The sequence below is a fragment of the Microcebus murinus genome, chromosome 10 (genome assembly GCF_040939455.1).
Source record: "Microcebus murinus isolate Inina chromosome 10, M.murinus_Inina_mat1.0, whole genome shotgun sequence".
NCBI classification, from domain to species: Eukaryota; Metazoa; Chordata; class Mammalia; order Primates; family Cheirogaleidae; genus Microcebus; species Microcebus murinus.
Genome location: NC_134113.1, coordinates 90,022,832 through 90,037,399, shown reverse-complemented (window position 1 = coordinate 90,037,399; position 14,568 = coordinate 90,022,832). Strand labels below are relative to the sequence as shown.

The 14,568-nt window shown below is 34.5% G+C and overlaps 1 protein-coding gene across 1 annotated transcript in view; it reads right to left on the bottom strand.

The window, feature by feature from the left end:
• The window catches only part of LRP6 (LDL receptor related protein 6), a 188,566-nt gene that overhangs the window by 61,572 nt on the left and 112,426 nt on the right, over positions 1-14,568 (bottom strand). The window contains exons 6-7 of the mRNA XM_020287629.2: positions 12,478-12,874; positions 11,337-11,508 (exon numbers count right to left, since the gene is read on the bottom strand). Coding sequence (XP_020143218.1) covers positions 11,337-11,508; positions 12,478-12,874 — 569 coding nt within the window. The remainder of the gene's footprint in view (positions 1-11,336; positions 11,509-12,477; positions 12,875-14,568) is intronic.

Sequence of the window (14,568 nt, the reverse complement as noted above, 5' to 3'; positions counted from 1 at the left end):
TTTAAAAAGTAGGAAATCTTGTCATATGCTACAACACGGGTGAACCTTGAGGACATTGTGCTAAGTGAAATAAGCCAGTCACAAAAAGATAAATACTGCATGATTCCACTTATATGAGGTATCTAAAGTACTTAAACTCTTAGAAACAAAAAGCAGAATGGTGGTTGCCAAAGACTGAGGGGAGGGAGAAAAGGGAAGCTGTTGTTGAATGGCTATAGTTTCAGTTTTGCAAGATGAAAAAATTCTAGGAATATGTTGTACAACAATGCACATATGGTTAACACTACGGGTACACTGTACTGTACACTTGAAAATGGTTAAGATAATAAAGTTTACGTCTTTTTTACCACAATTTTTTAAAAAAAGATAGGACATATGATAAGGACACAGGAGTCAACCTGAAGGTGTCCCAATGCCAAATCTGGGACAATTTGTGCAACAGTAAACAAGCATATATCATTTTACAGTGCTTCACTTTATTGCACTTCACATATACTGATTATTTTTATATCTGTTACGGTGATCTTTGATATTACTATTGTAATTGTTTTGGGACACCACAAACCAGGCCCACAGAATATGGAGTACTTAATAAATGCTATATGCTCTGACTGCTCCAAGACTGGCTGTTCCCCCATCTCTCTCCCTCTTCATGTGCCTCCCTATTCCCTAAGACACAACAATATTGATATTAGGTCAATTAATAACCTTTCAATGGCTTCTTAAGTGAAAGGAAGAGTGGCATATCTCTCACTTTAAATCAAAAGCTAGAAATGATTAAGCTTAATGAGGAAGGCATGTTAAAGTCCAAGATAGGCCAAAAGCTAGGCTTCTTGTGCCAAACAGCTAGCCAACTTGTGAATGCAAAGGAAAAATTCTCAAAGGAAATTGAAAGTGCTACTCCAGTGAATACAACAAATGAGAAAGTGAAACAGCCTTCTTGCTGATATGGAGAAAGTTTTAGTGGTCTAGATAGAAGATCAAATCAGCCACATATCCTTAAGTCAAAGCCTAATCCAGAGAAAAGCCCTAACTCTTCAATTCTGTAAAGACTGAGAGGTGAGGTAGCTGCAGAAAGAAAAGTTTGAAGCGAACAGACTGATTCATGAGATTTAAGGAAAGAAATCAGCTCCATAACATAAAAGTACAGGGTGAAACAACAAGTGCTGATGTAGAAGCTACAGCAAGTTCTCCAGAAAATCTAGCTAATAAATGAAAGTGGCTACACCAAACAACAGATTTCAATATAGATAAAACAGCCTTCTATTGAAAGAAGATGCCATTTAGGACTTTCATAGCTGGAGAGGAAAAGTCAACGCTTGGCTTCAAAGCTTCAAAGCACAGGCTAACTCTCTTCTTAGGAGCTACTGCTGCTGGTGACTTTAAGTGAAGTCAATGCTCCTTGACCATTCCAAATATCCTAGGGCCCTAAGAATTGTGCTACATCTACTCTGCCTGTGCTCTGTAAATGGAACAACAAAGCTTGGATGACAACACATCTATTTACAGCACGATTTACTGCATATTTTAAGCCCACTCCTGAGATCTACTACTCAGAAAAAAGATTACGTCCAAAATATTATTGCTCATTGACAATGCACTTGGTCACCTCAGAACTCTGATAGAGGTGTACAGGAGAGATTAATGTTGCTTTCATGACTGCTAACACAACATCCATTCTGCAGACCATAGACTAAGGAGTAACTTCAACTTTCAAGATTAACATTTAAGGAATACATTTTGTAAGGCTATAAATCTGTCATAAATAATGATTTCTCTCATGAATCTGGGCAAAGTCAATGGATAATCTTTCAGAATAGATTCACCATTCTAGATGCCATTAAGAACATTCATGATTCATGTAGTGTTCAAAATAGCAACATTAACAGAAGTCTGGAAGAAGCTGATTCTAACCCTCAAAGATGACTTTGAGGAACACAAGACTTCATGGAGGAAGTAACTGCAGCTGTGGGAGAGATAGCAAGAGAACCAGAATTAGAAGTAGAGTGTGAAGATGTGATAGAATTCCTGTAATCTCAGGATAAAACCTGAGCAGATGAGGAGCTGCTTCTTATGGATGAGCAAAGAAAGTAGCTCACCGTGATGGACTCTACTCCTGGTGAAGATGCTACGAGCATTGCTGGAATGATAACAAAGGATTTAGAATATTACATGAACTTGGTTGATAAAGCAGTGGCAGGGTTCAAAAGCATTGACTCCAATGAAAAGTTCTTCTATGGGTAAAATGCTATCGAAGAGCATCACGTGCTACAGAGATTTCTTTCATGAGAGGAAGAGTCAATTGATGTGGCAAACTTCATTGTTGTCTTATTTTAAGAAATTTCCACAGCCACCACAATCTTCAGCAATCACCATCTTGATCAGTCAGCAGCCATTAACAAGCCAAGATCCTCCACCAGAAAAAGACTAGAACTTGCTGAAGGCTCAGATGATCACTAGCATTTTTTTAGCAATAAAGTGTTTTTTAATTAAGGTATGTACATTGTTTTCTTAAACATAATGCTACTGCACAATTAAAAGACTACAGTAAGTGTAAATGTAATTTTTATATGCACTAGGAAACCTAAAAAATTTGTGTGACTTGCTTTATTGTGATATTTACTTTGTTGCAATAGTCTAGAACTAAAGCCACAGTATCTCTGAAGTATGCCTGTAATGAAAATGATGGAATATAACCTATAGAATAAAATAAGCATCCATGAATAAATACCAATATCAATGAATAACTGACTCAATAAATAAGGGAGAGGCGACAGCTCTTTTTTTACAAGAAAATTCCAATGAATAAATATAGAAGGAATGATAGAAATGGTATCAGTGTTAATTTCCTGGTGTTGATACTACTACTCTGATTATATAAAATGAAGTTAGGTAAAAGATAGAGATATCTTTTAAGTTTGAAATCATTTCAAAATCAATGGTCTAAAAAAGAGGCAGCAGAGAACAACACAAAAAAATAATGTATTAGCAATTAGGAAACTTGAATTCCATTCTTTTCTTTCCAAATAGAAAGCTATACGACCCTGGGCAAAAAAAAAAAAAAAAAAAAGAAAAGAAAAAGCTAACTAAGCAAAAAGCACCAAGCATTGTTGAATTTTTATTAATAGAAATAAGAGCCTAGGATGGAAAGAACAATTGTTTTTGTGCCTACATAGTACTATCTATAAACAAATAATGGCTAATTTTATGAGTTCTGAAAATAGCTTTCTTTTATTCAAAGACAATAACATTTTGAAAACCCATGAAACATGTTTACTTACTATCTGAATAATGAAATTTATTGTGGCACAGAAGGATTTTTTTCATATTCTAAGAACAATACAGTAACTAAAACACAAAAGCAAATTTATAAATCTCCACCAAGTTCAAAAGCCAAATCATTAGTCAATCCAAAAACAAAAATAAATGAATAAAAACAAACAAAAAAATGTGAACAGAGGCTACATCAATTGCATAAAGCTATAATAACTTCATCCCTACTTACAAACTCAAAGTCTGGCTGATTTCTGAAGCTCAAAACTATAAATGAAATATTAAAACAATACCATTCTATTAAAAATCTCAGTAGAATAAAAGGAATTCTAATCCTTCTCCAAGATTTAGCTATTTCAGATTAAATCTAACAACAAAAAATTATACTGCACTGAATGAAGAAGTTTAGAGTTCTTTAGAATTCTCTAATAGAACTCTATTAGAGTTCAAAAATATATATATACTGGTCTGCTTTATTACATTCTTAGCAGGTCTAAATTTTTAAATTGCAGACCACACTTAAAGTGGAAAAAACTGAAGGAGAATCCTTTGTTCATTGTGGATAACTATAGGAATGACTATTATGCAGAATCTTTACATAGCTGGTGAGGATATTAAACTAAAACAAGAAGTTAAAATACCTATCACTGTTAATTGCTTCATGATTTGCAAGCTTTCTTCCAAGAAGTCCCAAAACTGTGGCCCTTGCCATTAACTGTGGAACCTACCCTTTCTAACCTTTCTTTAAAAAATCTCCATGATCCATTTAAAACTATAGTAGTTTCCCACCTCTACAGAAATAATTTCCAGTATGAAAAAAAATCAATATTTTACATGGACACCATTAGTTTAAAAAAATAATCATTTATATGTTTGGCAAGCTTCGAACATTTATTTAAACCTACAAAGCACGTTAGTAATGGTGTGGTTTATATAAAGGTCAGTACAAAATCTGAATAGCTTACCAAGGGAGATTGTTTCAGTAAAACTGAGTTACTAAAGACTTTGGCAACAAGTAAGTTTTTTTCAGGTAATAGGGTTAACTGCACAGCAAATAAGGAAAAGTAAAAGAAAAAAAGAAAATATTCATGTCATATACAATATAAATTTCCTTGTAACAATTTTCCCAAGGCAAAATGTATTATTCATTCTGGTTTTTTTTTTTGAGACACAGTCTCACTTTGTTGCCTAGGCTAGAGTGAGTGCCATGGCGTCAGCCTAGCTCACAGCAACCTCAAACTCCTGGGCTCGAGCAATCCTCCTGCCTCAGCCTCCCGAGTAGCTGGGACTACAGGAATGTGCCACCATGCCCGGCTAATTTTTTTTCTATATATATATTAGTTGGCCTATTAATTTCTTTCTATTTATAGTAGAGATGGGGTCTCGCACTTGCTCAGGCTGGTTTCAAACTCCTGACCTCGAGCAATCCGCCCGCCAAGGCCTCCCAGAGTGCGTATTATTCATTCTTAACCTATTTGTGCAGTTAATACAATACATATCAGAAAATGGTGTAACTGAAAGGAACCTTAAAGGTCATCTGTTTCAAATGGTTTACTGGCCAGAGATTATGTGATTTATATAACATCTCTCAGTAAAATGGCAAAATCAAACAAGAGTTAAGGTCAGGGTCCACCATCATAAAATATTTCAATAAAGATCTGGAGATCACACTTTTTATCAACTAAACACTGTCATAAATTAAGAGGTTGACCCCCTTCTGAAAAAAGCAGGACATTAAAATCAACACATTATTACTTCCTGAGTACAAAACCCAAAGGAATAATGTACTTTTCAAGTAATCAGACCAAAACTAAAAATATTTCCACACATAAAGTTTTACACTAAAACATGAGATAAAAAGTATGACAGAACATTTTTAAAAATGGTTCAAGAACAAGTTCAAACTTGGTCACTAAAATACTTTCTAAGTACCAATATGTATCAGATTGTCTTAATTTATATATATCCAAACTCCTAATTGAGTCAAAGGACCTTGTTTAGTGAGGCTGTGGGGTTTGTTGTTGCAGTTCAGTATGGCACGATTACACATACCATCAAAAAAGTCTCTCTCATTATATACTTGAAATAATGTTTTTAGAACAGACAAAGCAGAATAGATAATGAGACAACACAGCATATAAATGGAAGATGTACTACTTTGGCTGTTACAGATTATAACAATAAATAATATTTCTATGATTGTCTATCAACTGGCTACCTTCAAACAGCAGTTCACAAATTTATTGTCAAAAGATATGCCAAACAGATGCAAGAGGGCAGAACAGTCCCATGTTTACTACTAATGAATATATAAGCCCTAAAGTCAGGTGCTCTGCTGAGATGAGGAACCTAATGATGGAGTTTATCAATATCATTCTTCTGTAATCGTAAGTCATGATGATTTGGGGAGAAACATACATACAGTACATATAGTTAGGTAAAGCAGGAAATGAGCAAAGATTCAGGTATTTAAATTCATTGTCTTGATTATTTCTCAGATGTAAAGGAAAATCAATTTTAAGGAATACTGAATGTTACAAACCAGTAAAGATTCAAAAGCAAGTACTTGTTGATACTTGTCATACTATCAGAAGAGAATATCTCAATAGATAATTATATCATAATTTCTTAAGAAGAATTAATCTTAGAAACTAACAGTAAGAACTATTATTATTATCCTTGTGTGTTCTTAAAAGACTCTCACAATACACAGGCTAAAAATGCCAAAGAAATTCCTTTAAAAAGAAAGCTGGATACTTAGGAAACAAATTTCCTTATTAGGGTATTGATAAAATAGAGAAAGTTATCAGAGGAAAATATAGCCCTGCAATTTCTAGCTTAGAACATGAAATAGAACATTCACTAAATGCCAAGTTTTCAGCATGCATTATACATGATAATACCCTCTTTATTCAAAATTTCCTGGTACAAAATTTTGCTTGTACCAAGGATCTCCATTTCCATATCCTAACAAAATTGTGCTGGATCTAATTAGATTTGGACAAAATTATCTATGGACACTATATCCTCTTAAGTAGAGAAGCTTACACTAAGAGAGACTTAAATACGTATGTCCTTAACAAAGACGAGAAAAATCTCTCTCTTTACCTGCAACTATCAAGTGTTGCCGCACTGCCAGCAGATGCTTAGAAATGAAGGGAGATGGACTGAAATAAACAGTATATAATGATAGAATAAGCTTTGAGGAAAATTAACTATGATGGTATTATTATTTTCAATAAAACCAGTGATTCAAAACATACTGTTAATCAGTTAAATTGGTATATAATGAGAAAAACATCCTCAAGAAAATACAAGCTAATAATACATTCTTAATTTTATCTCATGGCAAGAAATGCTTTAACCTTATAATTTACCAATATGTCTTTGCTATTATTAAGTAGTACTAACAGCAAAGGCCCTCAGTACAACAGATGCTTTTGGTAGTGAAATGTGACCAAGAAAAATGATAATGTTAAGACACAATATCATGAAGACACAATGCTATTCTTCCTACTGCAGGGTCATATAAAATAGAAATAAAGGCTTTTCTTGCTGCTTCTACTGGAAAAATGGAAATTATTCTTTCTGCTAATGCTTTCTTATTTATTATTGAGAGGCACCAGAACACTAGAGTAAAAACAGGGGGAGAGGGGGTGGAAGCACAATGCAAACAAGTAAACTAGAAAGTTTGTTGGTAAAAGGCCATGAAGTCATTTCGGCATAATGAAGAGGAGAAATAAACAAGTCCCAGCAAGTACCTTGAAATAACACCTAAAAATAAGTGGCCACTATCAACTGACAAGTAGGGAAAGCAGACATATCCTCATATACACATTATTATATTAAAGCTGCAGCCAATGCCACAACTGCCTTTTTTTTTTTATGTGACATCATTAGCAATGCCCTATATTCAATCTCTCTTTTTGGAAGTTTACTATAAACCCTAGGTAAACCTATTCACTGTTTCTATAACTCTGTACAATTAAGAAATCAAGTTAAAAAACCTTCAGTTCCCCCATTCTTTCTTCCTAGTCTTTAGACCCAATTCCCTAATGTAGCCAGCATCTTGTCACATCACCGTTTACAAGAGGAAATGAGAAGCTGATCTAAGGACTCAATTAAGGGAGCAGATACAATGGATGAATGACCATTATGAACTTCTTCCCATGTGATCTACTCAAAACACAAGGGCTTACTATGTTTTACACTGCTACATATTAACTTACCAAATAACTATCTTTTCCTCTCAAATTAGGTTATTAAGTATGAAATGTACGATTTCACTAAGTGCTAAGTTTGACAGCAGATATCTCTAACATTTCCCTTTTACCCTTTTAGTTTTATTTTTATTGTGAAGGTACATCTTCAGTCTTTCAAAGGCATGTTTTGGCTTCTGATTATGTTTCAAAATTTTTTTAAGAGCAATTTTGTGAAACCATAGATAAGTCAAAAATTAGTGTTATTTTCGAATATGAGTTGTGGAACCAATGCGCAGACAGCTAGAATATCAGCGAAGTGTTTGGGAAGGATGTGGCTAATGAACACACAGTACATCAATGGCTTGAGAGGTTCCATTCTGGTGATTTTAATCTTGAAAATGAGCCACAAGGGCAACCTGAGACCAAGGTGGATAATGATGAGCTGAAAGCTGTACTGGAAGCGAATCCATCTCAACCTAGGTGTGAATTAGCAGCAAGGTTTAATGTTAACTAATCCAATAATATTGGACAATTTGAAACAAATCAGAAAGTTAAAGAAGCTGGATAGATGGGTTCTGCATAAATTAAATGAGAATCAGAAGAGAAATTGTCTTAAAGCTTCATTTCTTTGCTGTCATGACATAAAGATGAACCATTTCTACAACGTACTGTTACATGTGATGAAAAATGGATCTTTCTGATACTCTCAAGCATTCGGCACAATGGTTGGATAAAGATGAAATGCTGAAATAGTCCAAAACTGAATAATTATTTTAAAAAGCTAGTGGTGCCTATTTGGTGGTCCAGCGCTGATATTATCCACTAGAGTTTCATGAAACCTGGTCAATCTATTACAGCAGATGTCTAATACGACCAATTTGATGAAATGGTATGGATGCTTGTAATTAAAGGCCAAGATTGGTCAATAGGCTGATCCTCTTGTAAGACAACACTCAACCACCAGCTTTTCATCTCCCTTTACTTGATAGTAGGTGGATAATACTTAACTTGAAAACTTAGAAAGATATGTAATTTTTAAAATGTTTCTTTTTCCAAAAAAGCGTATGTGCTAGCCTCTTGTTATGTAGTAGTTGATTGCAGATACTGATCTGTTCCTAGTCTGGGTGACATGCTTCCTTCTGTCCCATCCACTTAAGAAGGCTTCCCAGCTTTTGTCATGCCCAGAAATGAAAGCTGATTTTCCCTAGAACTGTAAGAGAATATCGCATTGTGGTTATGATAGCCCTATTCCCTCTGGAAGACTTAGAGTCTGTTTGGGATTAAACTGCCCTATATGTGTTTGTATCAGTCCATTAAATATGAAATGTCTGATTTCAAATCAAAAGTGTAGTTTATTATATCGCAAACAAGAAGCATTACAATTAATAAAGTGTGCACCCAAACTATTGACACAGTTCTGCCATCTTAATGGTAGCTTGTTTATGCCAGCAGAGAAGCCTAGAAAAGGAGTAGCAATGAAATCACCAAAGGCATTTTTCACAGTTTGTTGAGAATTAAATATTTTCCCTTGCAAAAAGTGGTCCAAAGCCTGGAAGAAGTGGTAGTCAGTTGGTGCAAGGTCTGCTGAATAAGGTGGATGGCACACAGTTTCCAAGTCCAGCTTCTGTAGTTTGAGCAGCATTGTTTATAGGACATGTGGTTGAGTGCTATCTTGCAAGTAACAGTCCTGTTAGGATGGGAAACTAACAGGTTTTCTCCTCCAGTTACACAAGATTACTTTAGATGAAGAGCTGTGCTCTTTTCTTTAGTTGCCATGTACAAGCAATTTTATATCATCATAAAAAGAGAATAAATAACAATACCTCTGGCTCTGCTTATTTCCCAGATGTATCTATATGAAGAAAATGACAAAAGCACTGACACTAGTGACATTTCATCAGAATCTCCAGGGGAAAGAATAAGGAGAGGTCTTCATGTACATAATTTGATGGAAGTAAATTTAACACTAACACCAAACAATCTGTCAAAAAGAGGACAAAGAACAAACAGTAGCTATGTTCCAGCAAACCTGGAAAGAGAAAGATGGATCTAAAAAACAAGTTTAAGGGTGCTGATACCACTCAAGGAAGAAGGAAATATGGGGTGAGGCAACAAATGACACCACCTCATACACATGCGTAGCTCAAGATGTAACGATGTGGCCAGAAGGAATACTAATTTTAAGATCTACTCTACTCACTGCAAACCAAGAAAATAAATCCTGTTTAATCAACATTACGTATGGTTATATAATATATAATCATTTTTATTTTTAAACACTGTCACTTAGGATGTCCATAAATTCTAATTTATCTGAATCCCTCCTAAACTATCTGTGATTCTGAATAAATTTTGATATTTAAAGTATTAAATATACTTGAAGTGTGCAAAAAATAAGACTTAAAAATTTCCCAGTAAGAAACAAACGATTTTATTTTCAAGCTAATCAATCAGTCATAGTAGGCTAAGAAAAACAAGACCAAATATATAATTTTTTAAATCCCTACACAATAATATATCAAGTGTTCTTTCCTTATGTAAGTTTTATTGCTACAGACATTCTTCTGGGACACATGAGCTTTAAACTGTTTTCCTGAGAGTATTAATACCTATATACTCATGTATGGTCCATAGCTGGTCAACAATACACAAAGGTGAACTGGTTGGGATTAGGTAGGCAATCTAAATTAAGCAGATCCAAATGAAGGTAAAAGCCCATCTAAAAAGTGAACTCATAACCTTTGTCTCATTAGCAATGCACTCCAGCTGTTAAAAGAGTCAAACACTAACTTGGACTTTAAGGAGGGGGTGGAGGCAGTGAAACACTAACAACAGGGAGAAAATTTATATAGTTAATCTGTGCAAAATTTTCTACTAATGGAAACCAGCTGCAAGAGCAAGCGATGCCGTTCTCAGTATTTGAGCCTCGTAGAATACTAATGGGGGATTTCTCCTATTCCAAGTTTTCATTTTTGGAAGGAAGGCCCTTTAAGTCATTATTCCCTCACAGCCCTAGCACTCCTCAGAATTATCTTTCTAAAATAACTGCTCTAGAGTCCAAATTTTCTATTCATTAGATGTATGCAGTGGCTCTCTGAAGAGCCATTCAAAGCCATTCCTTATATGAGAAGTTGTGTATTCCCCAAAGAAAAACTGAGATCCTGTTTTAAGCATGTGATCCATAAGACTTCTAACATAGTCTCATTTAAAGTTGCAAATTTTAGATTTAACACTCACTATCAGGGATACATGCCATTTACAAAATTTTTGATAAAATATTCACTACTTATTGTTTTCACCATAATTCTATGTGATTGCCACAAACCTAATTCTACCACTTGGTAAATATTTTTTCCCAGAGTTTGGTAAAGTAACCTTTCTTCCATGTAGCTGATTTAAAAATTCTGTGTATGTAGTCATCTAAATACTTAATATATTCCTCCACCTACCCCAACACCAATAACAACAATGGAAGTTATATACACATATTGGCTTTGTTTCCCTAACTTATTAGGATGGCCAGCTCTTCCAGTATAGATCTTAACATAATTTTGGATTTAAAGAAACTGTCCCTAAGAAATTCACGCAGTGGCTTTACCCAAAATGAAGAAAATCATTTATGTAAGCTTTTAAGACTAGAAATAGATGAACATCCATTTCCCATACCAATACATGTCAGAAATCCTCGGATTACATGGAAGAAAATACATTATTACCTAGAACAGTAAAGATTGAGTGAAATTTCTATAAAAGATACTTCTGGCACCTAAGAGAACTGTTAAGAGACAAGAATATATATCTGTTACCAAATTACTATCAACTCAAATCATTATAAAACTAGTTATAAAATGAAAAACAAACCTCAATTTTGTCTGTTTTGGCATCTCCCCAGTATATTTTGCCTTCATCATAATCCAAGGCTAAACCATTTGGCCAACCAAGAGAAGTATTAACCAATACAACACGGTCAGAACCATCCAGAGCTGCTCGCTCAATTTTTGGGATTTCTCCCCAGTCAGTCCAATACATGTACCTATAGAAGTATAGAGAAAATGAGCTAAAAATATATAACAAAATGTAACTTCCAGATATATAAACATAAATGGTATGTTTAAGACATTTATAATTAGCAGTGTATAAGCTTGTAAGAAATTTTCAAATCAGTATTTTCTAAAACTGATCCTGAAAATGCCTCTCAATAACAAGACTCCATTTTTACTTACATTTTTTTCAAAATATTTTGTGCTCCTTTCCATGAACCTCCTCTCTTTTTCTTGGCTTGTCATCCATGACACAAAAAGTTTGTCACAGTAGTAAGTAACATTTAGGTGACAAACTGAATTCCCCCAAAAATTCTTCTGCACTGCTAAGTGATTCTTACAGCTCCTAGATGTCTAAGTGGCTCTAAAGCATTGGTACACACTGAAGTGTAATAATTTGCCACTATGTTCATCCTCAGAATAAATCTCTAGTAATAATAACACTGGTGACTATGTAAAACATTCTGCTTTCCTGGACTATGGCCATGGTGGCACAGCAAAAAAAAAAAAAAAAAAAAATACTCGGAGTAAAACTGCATGGCCTGACAGTTTTATAAAAATTCATGTACTTGGGAAATATAAAGTAAGATATATTCTTATTATAAAAACTGGAAATTGGGATGAAATGAAATCTTCTAGGGGAAGAGAAAGTTCTGAAAACAATTTATTTCCACATTTTTCATGGTCATGATGCAATCTGAGCAAAATCTGCAGACAACACCCAAAGTCAGTAAATACGGAATTAATTAGAAAGAAAAAATATTCAAAACATTCAAGGCAAAAAATTAGCATTTCTTTAACTTGAGATTTTATTCCAATCACTATATTCTAAAAATGGACAGCCATTAAAGAGCTGTTTAATGGAAAACAACATATACTTCATGTTGTCTTAGTCAATGTTTTTCGAGACCCATGAAAATCCAAAACACCAGATAGAATTTACTATCAACAGAGTTTCTTACCCAACCATTGGATCTAACACAATAGCCCGGGGTTCCTCTAAGTCCTCTGAAATCAAAATCTTCCTCATGGTCCCATTGAGCCTTGTCACTTCTATCCGATCAGTGCCAGTGTCTGTCCAGTAAAGATTTCGTGCAACCCAGTCAACAGCAATACCATCAGGATGAGCAATTTGAGCAGTGACCACAAACTGACTGCCAGATCCATCTATGAATGAACGGCGTATGGCCCTCACTTCATCATCAGTCCAGTAGACATAGCCTTCCACAGGATCGTAATCTATGGCAATGGCATGGCGAATATCTTCTAACTGCAGAACAATGTCTGTAAAATCTGGCGTATCCAAAGAAATGCGTCTCAAATCTGTCCTTCTGGCTAAAAGCAGTAATTGAGTGGCACCTAGAACAACAAAGTGAAATGAAGAAGAAACAATTTGAAATCCACAGGCAAAATTTAGCCACTCTAAATAAAGAATGCAGAACTTCTTCAGGAATTGAAAAATAAATGGGTATAAAAGGACACTGCCTCTCTTTAGAGTAAAAATAGAAAATAATAGAATGAAATAGGAAGAGTCTGCTCTGAGGTCAAGTTCTACAATGGCTAGCCTTTCCAAATCAAGTTTTGATCCACATTCCCTAGTTTCATTCATTATATAGCTTCTGGAATTAATACAGCTATCTAAAGTATAATGAATAATCACTAAGCAGTTAAGTAGCTGAGTACTACAGAAGGAAGGAAATGTAGGATATAAAGCCTTTGTTCAAGAAGTATTTTTTAAAAGGTAAAGAAATCTAGGATAAGAATTTCTGTGGCCGATGGGAATGCTCTAAAAATTTACTAAAAATCACTGAATTGTATACGTGAAATGGATGTATTTTATATGGAATGTAAATTACATTTCAGTGAAACTGTCTTAACAAAGAAATACAAAGAAATTTCTTCTTAACAAAGAAATTCAGCCACTGTCTGAATAACAACTCTCAACTTCAGCTTTTTCACTCTAGGGCTAATCATAAATGAACTCTAACTTGGAGAAAATATAGCCCCAAATGCCATAGCAGGCACCAAGTAAGAATAATAGCACAATTCACTGGCCCTGCTAACCACCAAGAGAAGCCAGCCCAAAATTTTGCAAACAAAGAGCTGTTAATTTGAGAAAGGTGATCAAAACAGAATAGTTAACTTAAGGCTACTAGATGCCAAACGTGGAGCTAAAATTCAAAACTGGTTTAACATGTACATTTGCATTGCAAGGGAGTAGACAGACCACTATTGCTAAAATAAATTCTCTGTTTTAAAGTCTCAGAGTACATTTTTAAACAAAAAAGCAATGTTACAAAAAGCTTTTGTTTTAAATTGAAACCAAATTATTGTTTGCCATAGAAACCATTTGACAAGAGTCAGCCAGCTTCACCTTTGACTACGAGGATAATTTATCAATGCCAAGTCATAACAAACATCCTGTACACGGACTCAATTCCATCTCTCTGACTCCCTGACCTCTTTTGCCAGGAACTCTCTAACACACTCCAAAGTATAGGCTTCTGCTTTTCAGATTTAGATAAAGAAGCCAGTGCTAAATATAACAATTTTCTTACCAGGTCTTGCTGGTTGCTAGAGAACCAGCTGGTGATCCATAGGGGTAAGAATGAAGAATAACATTCTCATTAAGAAGAAAAAGAGAAGAACTGGTGTTCTTCCAAACCAGAAGTCCCTTGAAATGTTCTAAATTAGTCTACTTCAACATGCCCTCTCTATAAGGAATTAAGAGTAAGGAGAAGAGGCAAAGTGTGGTTGTTAAGTATAAAAAGTTGTTTTAAACAGTACAATATGGAATTTTTTTCTTCTTCTGAAAGCACTTCTCTGTCATTAAAAAGCAATTAAAAATATCCTTCAATCATTTGTTAGAAAATATATCTATCTCATGATATTCCTTACAGATAAAAGTTTAATAGTTTAATAAACATTTTTCCCTCTAGAGGTTATTTACACATGCTGCCTACTATTAAAAATGCATTCTTTATGAGAAGTTATACTCCTTACCACAGGAATCAACTGTGATATCAATGACTATAAGATTTAATCGTGAAAAG